Source organism: Mastigoproctus giganteus, chromosome 11 (genome assembly GCF_048544385.1).
Source record: "Mastigoproctus giganteus isolate SK-2022 chromosome 11, ASM4854438v1, whole genome shotgun sequence".
Classification (NCBI taxonomy): domain Eukaryota; kingdom Metazoa; phylum Arthropoda; class Arachnida; order Uropygi; family Thelyphonidae; genus Mastigoproctus; species Mastigoproctus giganteus.
In genome coordinates, this window is record NC_143585.1 from 96507469 (window position 1) to 96528808 (window position 21340).

General features: G+C 36.3%; 1 protein-coding gene across 4 annotated transcripts in view; it reads right to left on the minus strand.

The window, feature by feature from the left end:
- LOC150078282 (armadillo-like helical domain-containing protein 3) overlaps positions 1 to 21340 on the minus strand; it is a 405573-nt gene that overhangs the window by 115724 nt on the left and 268509 nt on the right. For 3 of the 4 annotated variants that reach the window (XR_016547653.1, XM_090385515.1, XM_090385516.1), the window contains exons 20-21: positions 17819 to 17907; positions 4129 to 4211 (exon numbers count right to left, since the gene is read on the minus strand). Coding sequence is in view for 3 of the 4 variants with exons in the window: in XM_090385515.1 (XP_090241641.1) it covers positions 4129 to 4211; positions 17819 to 17907 (172 nt within the window). In the remaining variant the exon portion in view is untranslated. The remainder of the gene's footprint in view (positions 1 to 4128; positions 4212 to 17818; positions 17908 to 21340) is intronic. The other variant, XM_090385517.1, reaches the window with a different exon arrangement.

The following is a 21340-nucleotide window of genomic DNA, read 5'->3' on the forward strand; positions in this document are numbered from 1 at the left end:
AAAAATTTTCACCAAGCACATTGACTATATCTAAGGTATTTGTAACCAGCTGTCCCTTCCAATCTAGCAAGGGAGAGGGGTTTGATTGAGAATTATTTGTCATCCTTCTGATCTTTTTCCAGATAAGTGTAGCTGGTGTGGAAATAGTTATAGTGGATGCAAATTTCATCCAAGCAGCTTTTTTGCTTATTTTTTGCACTTTCCTGACCTTAGCTCTGGCTCTCTTGAATTGTATCAGATTGTCTGTTGTTGGATTTCTGCGAAAGAGGTTCCAGGTTCTATTTCTCTCTTTTTTAGCTTCCCAGCACTCTTTGTTCCACCATGGTTTTGGATATATTCTAATGTTAGAAGATGTTTTAGGTATTGTCTTTTCGGCAGCTTGAAGCATACTATCAGTAACATAGGCTACTGATGTTTGTACTGATTCTCGTTTAATAATGTTGCAGTCTAACTTGGCTAGTAACCTGAATGTTTCCCAATCTGCATCATATATTTTCCACCTGGGGTGCCTACTGACTTGACATGGTGTTTTCGTCGTGATTTTCAAAATAATAGGGTAGTGGTCGCTACTCAATGGAGTCTCGTGCACGCTCCATTTAGTCATAGGGAACAGTGTTGGGGAACAGATTGATAAGTCTATTGCAGAACTGCTTTTTGATGGAAGGTGGAAATATGTGTGTGTGCCGTCATTTAAAATCATTAGGTTGTTCTCGACAATTAATTTTTCTATTTGCTTACCCTTTTGGTCTATTTTGGGATCGCCCCATAGTGGGTGATGTCCATTTAGGTCACCTAAGATAAAGAATGGAGGTGGTAGCTGAGTGATCAGCTCTTCGAAATCCTTAAACTGGAATTCTTGATTAGGGGGTATATATATTGAGGCTATGGTAATGTTGAAGCCTATTGCTAGACGGGCTGCAACTGCTTCTAATGGTGTGTTCAATGGTATTGTTTGGGAAGGTACATGTCTGTTAACTAATATTGCAACTCCTCCTCTCGTTGTTCCATTCGTTATGCGATCCTTTCTATATATGATATAATTTTTGATTATACTATTGTCCTGTGGTTTTAAATATGTTTCTTGTAGGCAGATACTTAGTGGGTGATACTGGGTGATGAGGTCTATAACATCGTTAGTGTTTGAGCGAAAACCTCGACAGTTCCATTGGATAATTGTACCTGTCATTTGAGGTTAGATGTTCCCTCGGATTGCTTCCTTGGGGCTGATTTAACTTTGTCTACCTTAATTTTATCTTTCTTTGAAAAGTATGGTCTACCCGTATCCATTTCTTCTTCAGTGAAGATTTCGAGGACTGGTTCCTCTCCTTGGTTTCTTGCATCTGTATCCATTTGTTCTGAAATCTTTTTCCCTGTACTACCTAGCTTTTCTTTGTTTCCTTTTCTCCTTACATTTTCTGAATTATCTGGTGGGAAAGATAACGGAGTATTGATAATCTTTTCTTGTTTTTGTGATGGAGATGGTTTGTAAAACTCACGAACCCATTCTGAGATGGATTCTCCTGGGGGGGGGATTGTGACATCCGTTTGTGTGCCACAACATTTTGAATTGGGTAATTTAATTTCCGGAGCCTTTTTGGTTGTGGTAATCTGCGCATAAGAAGGTTTGTTTGCTATATTTATTATAATCGCCTTTTTAGCTTCCTGATATGAAACTCCATTTTCTGCTTTGTATTTTTGTATCATTTTTTCCTTCTTCCAAATTTCACACTCCTTTGAATATGCGGTGTGTTCCCCTTTACAATTTACACATTTATGGTTTCCAGCTGTGCAAGTAGAAGTGGCATGTTCTTGCGAACCACAGTTTGCACATGTTAGTTTTCCTCTGCATACTGTCTGTGAGTGACCAAACTTCTGACAGTTGAAACAACGGAGAGGGTTCGGGATGTACGGTCTTATATTGCAGTGTAGATATCCAGCTTTTACTGATCTGGGCGCTTTAGGTGTGTTGAAGGTGAGTATCAGATTCCTGGTGGGGGTGATTATCCCTTCTTTTTTAATTGTAATTCTTTTAACACTTATGACTCCTTGTTCCTGAAGCTCGATTTGAATTTCCTCTTCGGGCACATTTAGAAGGTCCCATTCCGTAATGACACCTTTTGAGGTATTTAATGTATTGTGTGGGGATACCGTTACTGGTATTCCTGCAAAGGTTGTCATTTGTAATAATTTTTCGGAGTGTTTAGCGTTGGCTGTTTCTACCAAAATGTCGCCTGATTTTAGTCTTTTAACTTGTTTTGGTGGGCCGACATAACTCTCAAGAGTTTTTTGTATGAGAAAGGGTGACAATTGCCCTACCGCTTTCTCAGTCTTTGAATGTATAATAATGTATGTTGGGGAAATTAAAATTTTAACGTCTGTTTTTAATCTCTTTGTGGAGACAGAGTCATTTGTATCGCCTTTTCTGATTGCCTTAGAGGTGTCTCCGAAAGAACTAGATTTCTCATATCTTGGGTCAGTTCTATTCGGGTCCGTTGACCCAGTGGATTCCTGGGTATTGGAGTCAGTTCGCTCCATTTCGCCCTGGAAGGGAGAGCTTTTCCCTTCCAGGTTACCGGCCCCGCCACGTGGAGGCAGGAGCAGTGCCACCCCTGTGACCAAGCACTAGGAGGTTAGTAATTAATATATAACCAAAAAATAAAAGAGAGAGAGAAGGTTGCTTTCCTTCTTAATCTAGTAAAGTTGCTTTCTTTACTATGGATTATTTAATTGTGTGTTAATAAATGCTTTAAATAAGGAAACGATTTCTACTTCAAGAAAGAGCGCTAATTCAGAGCAAAGTCACTTGATCACAGAATCGCTTGGCACTTGGGGCCTCAAAGCAACTTAAAAAACCTGGACAGCCTAAGTCGCTTTTTTCCAGCAAACACAATAGAATTCTTCAATCAACTGAGAATTGAACTGAAAAAGCTCTGTAATGAAGAATCCTATAGATTGAAAGCCTTTGCCAACTCCTATTGTCTTGTGCAACTGTAGTGCACAGCCACTCAGCTCAAACACTGCATTTAATTTTGATCCCTTTTAACTATATATATTCTCAGTATTCTAGATGTCAAAATTTTAAATATTCTATTATAAAATCATAATTACTCATGTATTTCAAAATTCTGTATTCAACCTTTCAGGGTGAACATCCCATTGACGTTGTAACCTTTTGCTCATGGGGGTTCGCTTCACACCTTAGAATGTAACTCACACCCTTCTAGCCAATGGTTGTACCAGGGGTGTCTCCTCAACAGAGAAATAAATTGATAATAATAATAATGCCAATACTAATCTGTTGTTGTTGAAGTGAACAGTTTTTTTGGGGGGGGGGCTGATGCTTGTGTAAAGTTGCTTTCTTACATCATTTTCCACTACTAATAATAATACTAAATTGGTTATTTCTATCTCTGAAACCTCTTTGCCTTCAAAATAGTATCCTGAAGAAGTCACAAAAGGCCATCTTGCATTTTAATAAAAATTGTTAAAGAACACAAATACACATTTATAGACAATAAGTGGACATTATTATTATTATTAATAAAATAAAAAATAGACACCATTGATATTCTAAGAAATATGTAGTGCTTGAAATGAGAATTCATTTTTTTGCCCATCCATCACAGTGCCCAATAACCCAGCTGCAAATCTGTTCATCACCATACCCTGCCACTAACTCTAGTGCATCTACAAAGTTAATCATGAGTTCACTTCTAATCAGTCATGTGACTGATAAAAGTTTTAAGCATGCCAAACTGCCATTAAATGGTGAGTTATTGAACCAGCAAACTTGACAATCAATAAATGTTTTATTTATAAAGTCTTATTTTTATAAGTAAACATATATTTGCATATTGGGGAAGGGAGGAACTACAAATAAAATCCAAAAAAGTAAATTTTACACATAATATAAAAGAACTACAAATACTAGTTAAATTGGCAGATATGTCAATGAATACCAAAACTAACAGGTCCAGCACTTTCAAGACATTGAAATGAAATGATAGGAAAAGTAATATAAATGATTAAGTAAATTCCATAACATTAAAAATCTATATGGCATCCTGCTTTTTTGATAAAACTATAAAGTGTGATTCAAAATTTTTTTTATAAAGTAGCAAGTCTTACCTGAGCAGCTAATTGAAAAATATTATATTTCTTGACTAGGTCTGATTCATGGCTAAGCAAAAACTTGATCAAGCTAATTAGTGCTGAAAGTGAGTAAAAGTAATTTTATGAAATAAATATTATATGAAAAGGTTAGAAAAGTCAGTCAAACTCTCATAATGAAATAACAAGCATCATATATGGTGCTTCTTATTTTATTCTGGAAAACAACCTTTGGTACCTTGAAATCTCTATAGCAATGACAAATTCTGGTTTCGATCTGACAATTCATTTCTTTTAATTTTGCAGCACTGAATGAAGTAAAGTGTCACAATGGATAACTGGAATACAGATCAGTGATTCAGTTCATGTAGTCCTCTTTCTTGCAAGGAAAAACACAAAAAAAATCCACAAAGAAATAGTTGTTGTTTACGGAGAAGACTGGCACAGGTTACAGTGTTGTTGCAAATTGGTATAAACAATTCACCTTGTATTGAATCCACCTTGATTCTCTCTCTCTCTCTCTCTCTCTCTCTCTCTCTTTCTCTGGATTTTTTGTATCCTTGTGTTGCAGGCTCAGCTTTTTTTGCCATTATTTTTGTAGGTAACATCTTATATTTTTATATCTGTTTTCATCCATATTGTAGAGTTTTTTTCCAATAAATTTTCTCTACTAATATGCAATTAAATCTTCCATAAATTTTTGAGCAGGAGGCTGATCCCAAGATCATCTCTCTAGTACTCAATATATGAATACATTACATTTTTACTAATATCCAAGCGATTCATCACTTGCACAAGATGGTAGAAGGTTTTCTGTCCTCTAGGGTTCAATATAGAGGATCCCAAAATTTCTATTCTTTCACCCACCCTTTTTCCACACATATAATACAGATCTTCTTCTACTGACTGAAAATCCAATCCATAGTTTCTGATGATAGGCCAATACAGTCCATTTTCCATTTCAACAAACTCTGGTCTGTAAAAAACAGATATAACTTCTTGAATATACCTGCCTTGAATATGATGCAGTCACAAAGGAAATGAATGCAAAAAGTAATTTTGATATCCTATACTTGAATTTCAGGAAAGCCTTTCATAATATGAAGAGCAAGTTACTGCTATGGATAAAGAGATGGTTAAAGGTAAAGGTTATGGATAAAGAGTAGGAGAAGACAGAGTGGTTATCAATGAGCACTGTTCTTCATGGACTAATGTTATTAGTGGAATTGCCCAGGGCTGGGCCCATTTTTGCTTTCAATATTTATTAATGATATTGATGTAAGTATATCAAGGCCTAATATCTCAGTTTGCAGATCTGCAACAAGATCTAAGAAAATTAGGTCAATGGGCTGGGAAATGAGAGTTGAAGTTTAACATTGACAAATGCAAGGTATTGTAAGTAACAGTAATCCCAGATTAACTGTGTTGTGATTAACTCAGGTCAGTGGAACATGAAAAGGACCTGGGGTTAATTCTGCAGTCAGATATGAAGTTCTCTGAGAAGTGCAGACAGGTTGCCATGGCAGCTCATGGGGTTTTGTCAATGATATACAAAAACTTTACTGAAGGGATAAGAAGGTAATGATCCCTTTGTACGAGGCGATGGTTAAACTTCATCTTGAGTACTATATACAGGTCTTGAAGCCTCACTTTAGGAAGGATGTAGATCTGCTGGAATGAGTGCCGCGAAGGGCAATCAGATTGGTGAAAGGAACAAAAGCGCACTCTTATTAATTAATAGTTCAGCAAACTGCAGCATCTGGAGACTAAGGCACCTGTGAAGACATGGCCTTGAATGGATTGAGTAAGCTGAGAATGGACTGAGTAGTTAATTCTGCTGGAATGGGTACAGAGAAGGCCAACCAGATTGGAAAAGGAACAAAAGGGCACTCTTATTAATTGATAGTTCAGCAAACTGCAGCATCTGTGAAGAGATCTGATTGAGATGTTTAAGGCCTTGAATGGATTGAGTAAGCTAAATATTGATGGCACCCTTCCTCCTGCTGCTGAGACCACACACACATGAGGGGGCATAAATTCAAGTTGAAGAAGGATGGCTGCAGGATAAATGTGCAAAAGTTTGCCTTCAACCAGCAGATTGGAACATACGTCCATCTGTTGTGGAATCGAATGGTTTGAGTAAATTCAAGGAAGAACCAGACAAATTCTTGGAGGGTATGATGGATAAAGTGTGTAGGGTTTTTTTTTTTTTTTTTTTGGCTGATGCTTTATAATCTTGCTTTCTTGCATCATTTGCCACTACTAATATTAATACTAACACCTGGGTGCTCAATGAGACCCAAATTAATTCCTTCCAAGGAATTAACTCCTTTTTTTCAGTCAGCCAATCTCATCCAACAAAATTCTGAGTTATGCTTAATTTTCTCACTTTATTTTCAACTAAGACATAAAAAGGAATCATTTATGACACTATTGCAACCTCTACATATAGTTTCAAATAGGTACCTCAGTCAGTACAGCAGACAAAGCTGTTACAATAGAATCACCTGCAGTAATACTCCATCTCCCCCATGTCAGTATTTCTTATCAGACCTAGATTATCATAATTGTGGCTAAATCACTAATTACAATCAGAATAAATTTCAATATACTACACAATACTTTAATTACTACACTATGATGCAATACAAACACTCTAAAATACTATGAAGTACTTCTTAATTTTAATTTATAATTTCATCTAAACAAAAACATCTGCTTAATAATCAGATTTCAAGGTACCACTAAACTACAGTTTATACCAATCTAAAAAAAAAGTTATATTAATTACAAAGAGTGATCATAAAATTATGGCTATCTACCTAATACTGTGTTGGATATTTGTTCATACAGATAACAGCTGCTATTCGCCTAGGCACAGAGGTGCGTTATACCTTCATGAGGCCCAAGGCAATATGGAATTGGCCCCCCTCAATATTAAACATTGAGTGATAGAAGAACATGGAGAGCTGAACTTTGTTCCGTGATCTTCTGTCAACTCAATATTTAATGTTCTTACCTTCGTTCATTTAGGTTTCTTACACTCATTAAAATAAAAAACTGCTGAATTATTCCACTGCACCTCAGTTTGGCTTGGACATTCACTCAAGACCAGTTGATAAGATTGTGGCTACCTTCTCCCTGCTACTGTACTGCCTTAAGCATAAGAACGCCAGCAGCACCAGTTGCACACAAGACAGTCTGTATTTTTTTAATTAACTATTTAAGGAAAATCTAAATATAAAATTTCATCAAAATCGGTAAAAACATTTTTGAAAAAAATATAATTTTCAAATAAAGTTCATTGACCTTGGAAGTTAGAAAGTTCAGTTTCCAATAAAAATCACTTAGAAATATTAGTAAAAAACAGCAATGAGTTTTTGAAACAGTGATTTTGGGGGCCCCCCCCTCTGATCGGGGCCCTAGGCAATTGTCTGTTTTGCCTATAGGATAAATGTGCCACTGCCTAGGCATGAATCCACTAGATGTCTGAAGACATCCATAGGATCCACATCCTTGCTATCTGCAAGTCTTTCCAATGTTGGAACAGATGACAGTTGCATGTCCACATTTTCCCTAATTTTCCCTTTCCACCAGAACAATTCTTCTGGAAAGAGGAAGAATCTTCTCCTCAGTCCAATTGAGCACCTGCAGGTATTCAATTGGACTGAGGTCAAGCAAATTTCAAGGCCAATCAAGATGAATGATATCTTTGCTGTATTCTTCAAACCGCTTGTGCACAGTGTTTGCCTGATGACACGGCACATTATCATCTTGAAAGATCCCATTTCTGTCCAGGAAAAAAAATGTAATTTTTTTTTCTGGACAGAAAAATGCAAAAAATGTAACTGGATAGTGGGCACAATGCACGAGTTCATGAACTTGTGTTGCTTGCACCACACATGTGGGCATCTGTTGGCACCAGATATTTGGACTTGCTGACCACCAGCATACTCATTTCCAGTCCTAGAGTGTCCAACCAGCACGTGGTTGACACCACAGCATTTGCTATCGACAACGATCACCAGTATCTCTTGGGTCATCTGCTGTGGAACCCCTTGAGTATGTGGTATATCATCATTTGGGATATTATTCTTGCATTCCTCACATTGTACTATGATGTTAACTGTTGCAAAGTGACCTGCTGTTGAGTCTGTACAATGCGCTGCACCATTCACTTACCATGAACATCCACCTTGCATAATCTTTTACAGTTCTATCGGCGGGAGGTGGTTTGATCATTCTTTGTATACCATAACCACAGTGGGATGTGATCAACTGACAAGACGCTGTTTCCAATATGGAAATGTCCAACATATGAGTTTCCAATATGGAAATGTCCAACATATGAGCTTCCACAATCATGCCCTTCTGAAACTCTGTGACATATTTGCTACATCCGATAAGTGCCACTTTATCACTTTGACTTGCATGACCAGATGCAAATCATTAATGCTCTAGTGTATGAAGCTGTTTGACTTTTTATACTGCAAGCCATGTGGCACAGTCCATTATCGATGAGGTGGTCATAATTCAGTGATCACTAAATGTATAGTACTATTTATATTCAGTTGTATAGGACATAAAAGGCTGAACATTTTCCGTTACTTCAGTGCTACAGATCATTTGAAACTGCAAAGCTATTTCTGAGAGAATCAAAGAGAAGTAGTCTGTGATTCTGTTGGGTCACATCACCACCAGAATAGGATAGATTATGATTCTAAAGCACTTTGGCAGGATATGTTAAGTTTCTCTCTCTCTTATTCTTCATGGCACGCTGCAAATATAACAAGGTCTTTTTCTGCCTCAGAGACAGGTAATAAGTGCATGGAATGGTAATCACTGACATATTCTATAGTAAGGATACTTTTCAACCAAAAGACCATGATAACTACTACAACTAGAACTTTACCGATGTCATTCTCTTCACAAAGTGGGCCATTTTCATTTCAGAACTGTTAGAAGCCACATTGTAATACAACATTCAAATATCTGAATAAAACCAGTTGGGAGTATGTCAGACCATTGGGTGGAATGGAAAGCAATGGATTTGGCTTAATACTTAGCTTAGTATCTTTGCGTGTGACAACTCATGAGGATCAGAATAGCATTTTAGTTTACAGCAGAGTAACATTTTATCACAGTCTAATTTCATTTCTAATGTATGAGATGAAGGGTATGTCTACACACAGACATCAATTATTGTAAAGGTTCAGTGGACTGGATGTAATGAAAAGAATAAATTTACTGAAACCAACTACTATTTAAACCAGCTGTTTTTGGTTTAAAATATTCCAAGGATCACAATAATGCTTGAGAAATTTTGAGTGTTTTGATAACAATGTGAAGCAGCACAAATCTGGAAAGAATTAATAACTGGTCATACACTATTATGGCTTGTTTTTTCAGGACTTCTTATTAGTTAAATTTTAAAAAAAAACAAGTTCTTATATGACCTGTTTAATCCTCTGAGAGTGAAAAACTGACAGGCAAACTTTTTCCATAATCATTTGTTTTTAATGGCTTCATTAGGTCCTTGTAAATTCAGTCCACTTTCCTGCTTTATGGTATGAAGCTATCATGCACTTTGTTGTCCTGCTCTTCTTCTTCTTCATGTCATTGCAGCTAGCACCTCTTCAGCATTATTTATAGCAGTTTGCAGCAATTCTCATATGTAGTATAACATTGTTTGCAAACTTCAATAAGGAAATACACAATCATTAGCATTTTTTCTTGTGTTCTTCTGCCACAACCATACCCTTTCACACTCTTCATTCTTCAATACTTAGAGGTGATATTAGTATTTTTATTTTTCATTATGTAGTTTTAGTTTTTTTTTTTCTTTTGTGTTTGTATGCAGGTTGCGGTTAGCTATCTCTTTAGCACTATTTGTTGCAGATTGCAACAATACTTATACGTGGTATAATATAATTTTGTTACATCATTAGTTTGAAAATTTTCCTAAGATATCAACAAAAAAGATATTGAAAAATACAGTAGAACATTGGTTATCCAGAACATCAGTTATCTCTAATAAGTTGAAAGACTAATTTTTCTTCTTTTTTTATTAATGGCAGTATTTGAGACAAATGTTTATTATGTTACGAGAGTATTTCTGTCTGTTTTTTTATTTCATATATCTGGGGAAATGTTGGATTAGGAAACCATGAGTGATAGAGTTTAGTCATTTGCTTCCATGAACCAAATTTTCCATGGCATATTTTGTTCTCTTCATTTGATATGTTTAGTTTAGCTCCACATTCAATAAGACTAATATTGGATTGACACTGTGTGATTTATTATTTTTCTGTTTTTTTGCAGTAAAATGTCAACGAAAAGAAAGAAACAGCACCGAAATGGGTAGAAAACAGGAAGAATGTGTTATAATCAAATTGATATTGTTAAGGAATTTGAGAGATTTAGTAGCAAAAAAATTCACAACAAATGAAAAAAAAAACGATCAAACGTTATTTTAAAATATTACTTAATTTTTTCCGCATAAAATTTGCAGTAAATCCAAATATACATACATATGTAAATGTGCAAATTTTTATGTATAAGTTATTATTATTTTTTTAATTAAATAAATTCGGTTTTTTTCACGATATTTAAAGTTTTTTTTCTTTTACCTTAATACATTATAACAGAATTTATTTAATCTTACCTTACATTCGATTATCCATAAAATTTGGCTATCTGGAAGAGGTCTGACATTAATTATTGTGGATAACTGATGCTGTACTGTAATAGTTAAATTTTAATGTGTTAGAGGCGACTTCATTTTTCTTTTAAAAGAATATAAAAACTTTCATAGCAAGATTTGGCCTTATCCACAGTATAAATGTACAGTGGCGAAAAAAAAAAAATGCATCACTTGTGAATTTTGCAAATAATTTGTTTTGCGCTACATTATGGGTTGCAAAAATGTTCGAAATGCTTTTGTTAGATGGGATATATATATATATATCTCTGTGAATAAAATCCAATAAAAAGACTCCACCTGATATACCTAATAGCCATAAATATCTTCCCAAAGGGTAAAACGCGTAATTAATGGAAATACGAGAAATCATGCAAATGGCAATCATGACAACCAAACATACATTTTATTGCATTTATGTGTACAAATTGAAATGACAAGTTAACATAATAGTATTATGTACTGTAAATCAGCAAAATAAGTTCTCAATATTTTGTTGTTCCTCCTCCAGCTGTAATTACAGCCTTGCAATGACCTGGCATAGAGTTAATCAACATCTGGATCTGGCATTAATCTTGCTACCTCTACTCTGTCAGATAGTGACTGGAGAGAGTCCGAGTAGTGTGTATGCAGAGGGCATTTTCGAGGCCAAGTTATGTCAAGGACCTGGGTATATCTAACCACATGTATGCCATATCCAAAAATTTCATTACTTCATAAGGCATGTACCCACTTTTTCTTACTATTGAATACACCATGAATTGTCAAACTAACAGAACAAGCTTATTTGCGAAAAGATCTAAGCCTCCCAAACACTTCCTAGTTCATTTCACAAATATACGTGGTCTTAATTCTAATCTTGACGACGTCCATTTCCATTTGCAGTCTGCCAAACCCCATGTACTTTTTCTGACGGACTCTCAGTTATTGGTTGATTCAACTACTGCTCATCTCAGTTGTCCAAATTATTCGCTGTATGATTCCTTTCACCTCAAAGGTGGTACTTGTGCATATGTCCGTTCTGATATTCCCTATCAGAGACTTGGTAATTTGGAATCTCCTCTTTTTGATCTTCTTTGGCTTAAAATCTCTGTACCTCATTGTGTCAAATTCTTCTGTTGTCTCTACCATTCTCCCAACTCGACTAATCACTTGGAGCTCTTTGACTTCCTCTCTTTGCAACTTTACTTTCTCCAGTCCAACTTTCCTAACAGTGAGGTAATTTTCCTTGGTGATTTTAATGTTCACAACTCCAGCTGGCTTCCGTTTTCTAGTCACATCGACCCAGCTGGTTGAGATGCTAAGGATTTTGCAATTTCTAATGACTTAGCACAGATTGTTCATTTACCTACAAGAATACCGGACAATCCTAATTATACACCCAACATGCTTGATCTTTTTCTCACAAATAACCCTCCAAAGTACAGGGTCGAAGTGAGTGGTCCTTTAGGCACCTCAGATCACAACTTGGTGATTGTGTCTTCTCCAATGGAGCCTTTATCTCATGGCTATTCCCAACCTCATATTGTTTGGCATTACAAGAATGTAAAATGGGATGACCTGTGAGATTTCTTTTCTTCTTTTACTTGGTCGGACTACTGTTTCAAAACTTCTGATGTCAACATTTGCTCAGATCGTGTCAGTGAAATTATTCTTGAAGGAATGGAATCTATTCCACACTCCACTCTAAAATCATGTCCTTTATTTATTGGAAAACCTTGGTTTTCCAATAAATGTGATAAGGCTGTTCAGGAGAAGAATGTTGCATATTGTACTTGGCTTGTTTCCAATTCTTCAGTTTTATTTTCTGCCTACACCAAAGCTCGCAACAATTGTAAAAGCAGTCATTAATCAGTCCAAAACTAGATGTTGAACAGGCTAACAGTAGAAAACTTGCTTCTTGCCCTAATGGTAGCCAAGCACTCTGGTCTCTTGCCAAAGCTACTGGCCACAACTTTTGCCCATCTCTGCTCCCACCTCTGTCAAAACCAGATGGTTCTGTTGTCACTTCAGCCAAGAATAAAGCTGACCTGCTAGCATCCCATTTTTATTCCAACTCATGTATTAATGATCTTGGTAAAACACCTCCCACCATTCCCAAAACGCTCCATTCAATGCATCCTGTGGTCTTCCGTCAAAAGGATGTCAGAAAGATTTTGACGAATCTTAATGCTAAGAAAGCTCCAGGTCCTGATGGCATTTCTCCACTTGTTCTCAAAACCTGTGCTCCTGAACTTACTCCTGTTCTCTGTCGCTTTTTTTCACTTATTCCAAAGATGTTTTTCCTTCTGCTTGGAAATTTGCTCATATCCAGCCAGTTCCTAAAGAGGGTGACAAGCCCCTCCCATCCAATTATCATCCCATTGCAATTATTTCTACTCTTTCTTAAGTAATGGAGAAATCAATTAACCGCCAACTCTTTTAAACTACCTAGAAACCTTCCATCTGATCAACGATCGCCAGTATGGAATTCCATCAGTGTCAATCCACTGGTGATATTCTGGCTTATGTTATCCATTTATGGACAAATTCAATGGAAACATTTGGTGAAACACAAGCAGTTGCTCTTGACATCTCAAAGGCTTTCGATCGTGTTAGGCATAAAGGTCTTCTAAGTAAGCTTCCATCTTATGGTTTGCCAACTATTTTTTGTAATTGGTTATCCAGTTTTCTTTCTGATTGCTCACAGACGGTGATGGTAGATTGCTCTCTGTCTTCTAACTTCTACACTAATGCTGGTGTCCCCCAAGGTTCAGTTCTTTCCCCCTCTCTTTTCCTCATATATATTAATGACCTTCTTCCATTGACTGGAAATCCTATCCATAGTTTTGCCAATGATAGCACATTGCATTCCACTATCCATTTTGAAAAACCTTGCCCTGCTCAATCAGCTTCAACTTCTTGAATATCCGCTACCAATTCCTTAAATGCCCATCTCCACGTAATTCTCCAGTGGGGCAAAGACAACTTAGTTGATTTCAATCCTTCTTTTATCTTGTAAAAAGGATTCTTCTGCTCCTATGCTTATCTTTGGTGACACACTCTGATTTCTAGGCAAAATGATTTATCTCTTTTGGGGATTACCCTGACTTCTAATCTCTCTTGGCACAAGCACATTACAAATATTGCTTTCTCTGCATCTAAAAAACTTGGTTTTCTCTTTTGCTCTCCGTGTTACTTTTCTTCCAAAAAGCTGTTCACTGTAAAAATCGCAAATCTGCCCTATCATGGAATATTGTTCCCACGTCTGGAGCGGTGCCCCTAAAACCTCTCTCAGGCTTCTAGATTCCATTCAGAAGAGGACAGTTAGGTTAATTAATGTCTCCTCTCTAACAGAGTCTCTCCACTCTGTCTCATAGACGTACTGTTTCTGCTGCATGCCTTTTCTACGGATATTTCCATAGGCACTGTTCTTTTGAATTGCCTCTGTAATTCCTGCTCTCTCTTTCAAAACAGTCCGAACGTGTGCCGCTACCAGCCAACATCCATTTACTGTCCAACTTCAAACTCACAGAACCAACTTTTCAACTTCCTCGTTTATTCATTCAACTGCCATTTTCTGGAACAACCTTCCTTTATATGTATTTCCTAAAAATTACAGTCTACAGAAGTTCAAGTCTAATGTCAACAAATATCTTCTTTCATCTTCTCAACCTCCAACCCAAGAATGGTACTATAGGTTCTAATACCTCTTGTGTTTGGGGTTTTCATTAAAAAAAAAAAAAAAAAAAAAATACATTTTATTGCATTTACATGTACAAATTGAAATGACAATTAACATAATAGTATTATGTACTGTAAATCAGCAAAATAAGTCCTCAATATTTTGTTGTTGTTCCTTCAGCTGCAATTACAGCCTTGCAACGATCTGACATAGAGTTAATCAACTTCTGGATATACGGTTGCCCAATTTCGTGGTACCACACCCTTACAATGCTCTCCTGCAGCTGGATCTGGCTTGTTGGCTTCTTCTAAGTAATATTAGATGACATTATGTACCAGCAAATTTCAATAGGGTTCAAATCTGCTCTATTTCTGGGCCAGTCCAACAGTGTAATGGCAGCATTTCTGAGGTATGACTGCACCTTAAGGGGGGAAAATGAGGGAAAACATTGGTGTAAGTATGTTTTAAGTCTTGTCAGACAAGAACACAACTCATCATTAAATCTAAATAGCATAAAACTTACCAATTTTGCTGTGTGGCAAGGTGCGGAGTCCTATTGAAAAATGCAGTTTTGGATATCTGTGTGGTGATCTCTAATAATAGGTCTCAGGCACTCCTAGGTTTCTGCATTCACTGTTCCATTAATAAACTTAATTCGCCCCACCTCTTTGCTTGTTATGCATCCCCAGACCAAGGGGAACTTTACAGTAGGTGTTATGCAGCCAAGATGGTATGCCTCTGGTTTTCTGTTGTTTGTTTTTTAGGAGCATTAACAAATAAGGCCATATTGCTCCGGGGATATGCGGTGGTCATTACCTGACCTTTTTGCATCCTCCGTATTTGATGGTCACGGGCTCGAACCCCAGTCTAATCAAGAAACGTGTGCTACACACTGCTGCTCCTGCCCACCTGGCTACGGAGGCTCGAACCCCAGTCTAATCAAGAAGCATGTGCTATGCGCTGCTGCTCCTGCCCACCTGGTTGCAGAGGCAACCCGGTTTTCGTCTTCTGACATATCGCTTCCCATCCAAGCCATGCAGGTTGAATTTCGATTCGTCAGAAAAGATGGTGTCCCATTACTCTTTTGTCCATGAAACATGCATTTTAGCCCAAGCAAGTTGTTTCTTCCTCATTTGTTGGGTCAACGAAGGCTTCTTCGTGGGCCGATAGGCATGCAGACCACATTCTGAAAGCCGTGTTTGGATAGTTTGTGCACTTGTTTCAACACCAGAGGCCATCTCAAAGTCCAGTTTTAGATCAAGAGCACTAGCATGGTGATTACTAAGGCATAGTCATATCAAATATCAATCTTGGGAAGGTGTAGTCTTGTGAGACAACCTGGATTAGGCCTTATGGTTTTCTCTTCACATCACTGGTTTCATGCTTTAATTTCAGCACCCAAGATACTGTTGACTGGTTACAGTCTACTTTATCAGCGATAGCACGTGTAGAAAGCCCTTCCTGAGATAGAACAACAGATATACTTTTTTTCTTGGTGTCAACTGAACATATGAAGCCATGCTTACACCTCCGCAAAACATGATACTAATGAGCACGTATACCCTTCCAACACCGTATTTATAGAAACGGCTGATGCAATAAAAGCGTTATCTGATGCAATACCTTTGCTTTGCGACAAACAAAATGACTGTAATGAAACAATATCTTACATGTTTCACTACAAATGTTACTTTTTTTAAGATGATGCAGTTTTTTGTCCAATACTACCCATACCTCAAATGAAACTGTTATGCTAATATGTTATCAATGCCATATTGTTCATACTGACAATTTCTTTATTCTCATACTGTTTATCTTTTTTCCTATAATTTTCAAAACTGTTTTAAACCACAGCACTTTTAATTCATTTATGATTTGCTTTTTTAATTACTTGTGATTTGCTTTTTTTGTTTTTTTAATTGATTTGTGATTCTTTTTGCAGAGATCTATAAAATCTTTCTGTTCACACGCTTTATAAGACGCGTGATCAGAAAGTTTGGGAGTGAACTGCAACTTCTTTCAACATGCTCAGTGACTCAAACAGACAAAGTAATGCAGAAATCACAATATGAATATCTGCATTCAGTCTGAATTAGTGTACATTGAAGAGAAGGTGCTTTATGTGTTTCATTACATTTTAAAATAAGTAATTTTACTAAGCAGTTGATTTTCATTAAATTTTATTTAAAATTAAGAAAAAATCACAGAACCCATGATATATTAAAAATGGCTTCACAGAAGATGTTTTTGTTTTTTTTTTTTTTTTTTTTTTTAAGACTTTTCAGTGACTGACAAAGTTTAAAGAGCACTGTCTATGTGTCAAAGATGATCTTCAATCTGAACACCCTTTGACTTCAAAATCAACAATTCAATTGATTGTATTTATGATCAACATTTAACTATCCATAAAGTTGCTATTGAAACTATTATTTCTTATGAGAATATCAATCAATTAACACAAGATTTGGAAATGTGATGCATTTCAGCCAAGTTGTGTCTCAAAATCCACACTGATGATCACAGGAAGCAGTGAATTCTTGCATGTCAGAATCTTTGTCAACATGCTTCTGCTGAGCCATGCTTTGTTTCTTCCATCACTTCTGATGACAAATCATGGGTGTATGGCTATTACGTGAAAACAGAGGCCCAGTACCCTCAATGGAAGACTATCATCTCCAAAGCTTAAAAAAAAAAAAGATAATCTCTATCAAATGTGAAGATCATACTTATTATATTTTTTGCCTCACAGAGCATTATAAATTTGTCCCACATGGTCAAACAGTGACCCAGGAACACTATAAAACAGTTGTTCTATGGAAATTAGTGCAATTCTGTTCCAAGAAATCGCTTTAAAAAAATGGGCTTCACAGAATTGGCACTTATATCATGACAATGACCCTTCACACAAGCTTTTTATTCAAGAATTTCGTTCAAAGAATTCCATCACTGTGGTCCCACCAACTGTCATACTCACCAGATTTTGTTTCCTCCAATTTTTTTTTCCCCTAAGCTTAAAGGCCCCTTGAAAGGCCAAAGATTTGCAACAACTGAAAATTATTCAGGACATAACAACAGCAATGCTTTCAGAAGTTGCAGAAGCATTTGAAATTGGTGTACAGTGTCAAGGACACTACTTTGTAGGAGATCCATCCAAGCAGCCAGTAAGCATCACCATTTTCAAAATACTAGTTCAGTCCCCAAACTTTTTGATCACACCTCATATATAGTGCATGATTTCAAATTTTTGCCAATGCTATTATTATTTCAGATGGTAGTACCAAAATAAATATTTCAAGTTCAAATCATTCTATAAGATAACATAAGATAACAACAACAATATTTACCAGTCCATAATTCTTTCCAATTATATTGCAATCTGATACGGCACTTCTTTTGATAACATAGCATACGATGGATAACTCCAAAAGACCTCCTAATAAAATATTGAAAGTAAAATTCCTCTTGTACCCACATACATTACAAAAAATATTAACCTTGCACAAAAATAAAATTTGTTTAAAACTTCTAATATGTCTTATGAATCACAAATTACACAAAAAGAGTGAAAGAGTGGAAACCAGAGTATTTTTCTTTTAGCTTTAAAATACTTAGAGATGCTTAAAATATCTTGAACAGAGCTTACAGTATTGCCCTACATGATCTCACATATTTTAGACTTAACAAAAAAATTGTTTGTTAAGCTGAAGATAAATCCTATTTTTCAAAATGTTCAATAAATTCTGATTTTTTGGAGTTTGACTGAAACATTGGAGTGGAGGAAGATGAATGGTTCGGTTTGTAAGAAAACATCTTGATCCATGTTGCTATTGTGAACTCTATCAATAAACACAGCTGAATTAGTTAAAGAACTCAAACAGCATCTGTTCATTTTAAATTTGTTAGAATTTGATTTAAGAGCTGGCAAAGGCAAGCAAGACTACTTTCTGTAAATTGCAGTGTCCTGAAACTATGCATCATGTGGTGACCCAATTGAAGTGCATTCTTTCTCAGACAAAACACACAAAAGGACATTAAACTGAAAAAGGATTGTTGCAGAACAGATGAGTGGAAATTCACATTTAGTCAGAGAATAACTTATTGAACAAACTTCTACCTATAGTGTATCTAAGATTGAATTGAGCCTGATGTCATTATATTATGTCATGACCACATCAAAACTTGCAGATATGTACTGGAACTTAAGAATAAATTTGAGCTTCTGCAGACTGCTGAGGACCAAGATATCAACAAGGAATATTACAACTTTTTGAAAGTGATAAAGCCCAAGAAAACTATAGGGAAAAAGAAATCCAAAGAAGAAAAAATTAGTCAAGAAACACTTGTCATGATGAACCGAAGACGACAAATGAAAAGCAAGAAAAACACTGACAGGGAGAAAATTGAGTATACTGAGTTATGCAAAGCCATTAGAAAGAGACTCAGAGAGGACATAAGAAGATTTAACACAAGAAAGGTAGAACAAGCATTAAGGGAAAACAAAGGATTTAAATCAGCAGCCATAAGCAGTAATACAGAAAGACAAATGATACTGAAACTGAAGAATAGCGATGGTGTACTTATAAACAGCAGAGAAGGCATAATTCAAATAGCAGAAGACTACTATAGAGAATTATACAAGGAGCAGGGGAATGATGCCAGAAGTGGGGAAGATGGATTGCAAAGTAGCAACACATACGACATACCCGATATTCTTCCTGATGAGGTAGAACATGCATTGAAGAAAATGAAGAATCAGAAAGCCCCGGGGGAAGATGAAGTTACTGTAGAGTTGCTAAAATTGGGAGGAAGAGACATAACACAAAAACTGGCAAGGCTCTTCACAAAGTGCATTAGAAAAGGTGTGATGCCTAAGCAGTGGAATAATGCAATCATAGTTTTGCTGCATAAGAAAAGAGATAAATCAGAAATTGGAAATTATAGACCAATTAGCTTGTTATCCCACATCTACAAGTTGTTCACAAGGGTCATTACTAACAGATTAGAAAGAATACTTGATGAGAATCAACCGAAAGAGCAAGCTGGCTTTAGGACAGGATTCTCAACTATGGATCACCTTCACGTAATATCACAGCTAATGGAGAAAGCAAATGAATATAAAACACCATTATGCCTGACATTTGTAGATTATGAAAAGGCATTTGACTCCATACAGCATAAGGCAATGTTTCGGGCACTGGAAAGACAAGGCATTGATACCCCCCATATATTATGATTTTGAAGAAAATATATGAGAGTGCTACTTCCTTTATTAGACTAGACAAAGACAGTAGGAAATTTAAAATTGAGAAAGGAGTTCGACAAGGAGACACAATATCTCCGAAGCTGTTTACTGCTGCCCTTGAGGAAGCTTTCAGAAGATTAGACTGGTCGCAGAAAGGAGTCAATGTGAACGGAGAGTACCTAAACCATTTACGATTTGCAGATGACATTGTGGTCATAAGCCATGATCCCAAAGAATTAGAGGAAAATCTTAATCAGTTATGCACAGCTAGTAAGAATTTTAGACTAAAGATGAATATGGCTAAAACAAAAGTAATGATGAACAAGTATGCCACAGAAAGGGAAATAATAATTGAAGGAGCAGTAATTGAAAAGGTGATGTCATATACTTATCTGGGACAAGTTATTAGCTGTAATAATGATAAATGGCTGGAAGTCAAGAGAAGAATAAATTTTGGATGTATAGCATTCAGGAAATATTGTCACATACTGAAGAGCAATATCCCAGTTTGTCTGAAACGTAAATGAAATCGTAATGGAATCCAGAAATAATGAACCAATGTATACTCCCCACTGTGACTTATGGAAGTGAAACTTGGGCACTCACCAAAAGAATGGAGGAGAAGCTGAGAACTACACAGCGAAGAATGGAACGAATCATATTGGGAATCAGACTGTTAGATAAGAAGAGAAACACATGGATTAGGCAACAAACTCAAGTAAAGGACATTCTTATCAAAACTAAAGAACTAAAATGGTCTTGGGCAGGACACATAGCTCAAAGACATGATGACAGATGGACTAAGAAAATAACAGAATGGTATCCAAGAGGAGCTAGAAGAAAACCTGGAAGACAAAGGCAGAGATGGATAGATGAAATTCATGAGTTTGTGGGTAGTAAATGGATGGCCAGTGCTCAAAACAGAAGGAACTGGAAAGTTGCTGGAGAGGCCTTCATCCTGCAGTGGATTGAAAATGGCTGATGATGATGATGATCCTTCCATAAAATTTGGTTGGTGATGAAATGTGCAATGTTCTGTAAAGTTATAGTTTCACATCAGCCTTTAACCATTATCTTAAGTTTTAATTATAGTTTGTAAAAGTTAATAACTATTTAAACATTAATCTGTGTCTGCAAATTTAAATTATTATATAAAATATGTAATGCCATTTGGCTTTATCGAATTATATGGATTTAGGGGAGGACTATCCTGCCCTCTCATATGTACTTTTTGGCCAGCTATATTAAACTGCTTCATTAATAGTGGTCTTAATACTCACAGCTGAAAAAATGTTGCCTTCACAAACAGTTTCCCTGGTGTCACACCACTTTCAAACACATTTGTTTATACTAGAGTAATTAGCAGAGTAACTTTTTGGAAATGTTATAGCACCAAAAGGTTAATCTGGCATTCAGTCATTACATCATCCTTTAAATAAATGCCACATTAACTTTTTGGTGGTGTAATTTGCTGGAAAGTAATGCAATAACAGGGCACAAAGGCAAAGTTCATTCTGCTGTGAGCATTGAGATCATTGCATTAAGTAAGCAGTTTTCTGCTGGTTACAGATAAATAAGAGAGAACGGGATAGTCTTACTAACTCCACATCATTTTATAATTATT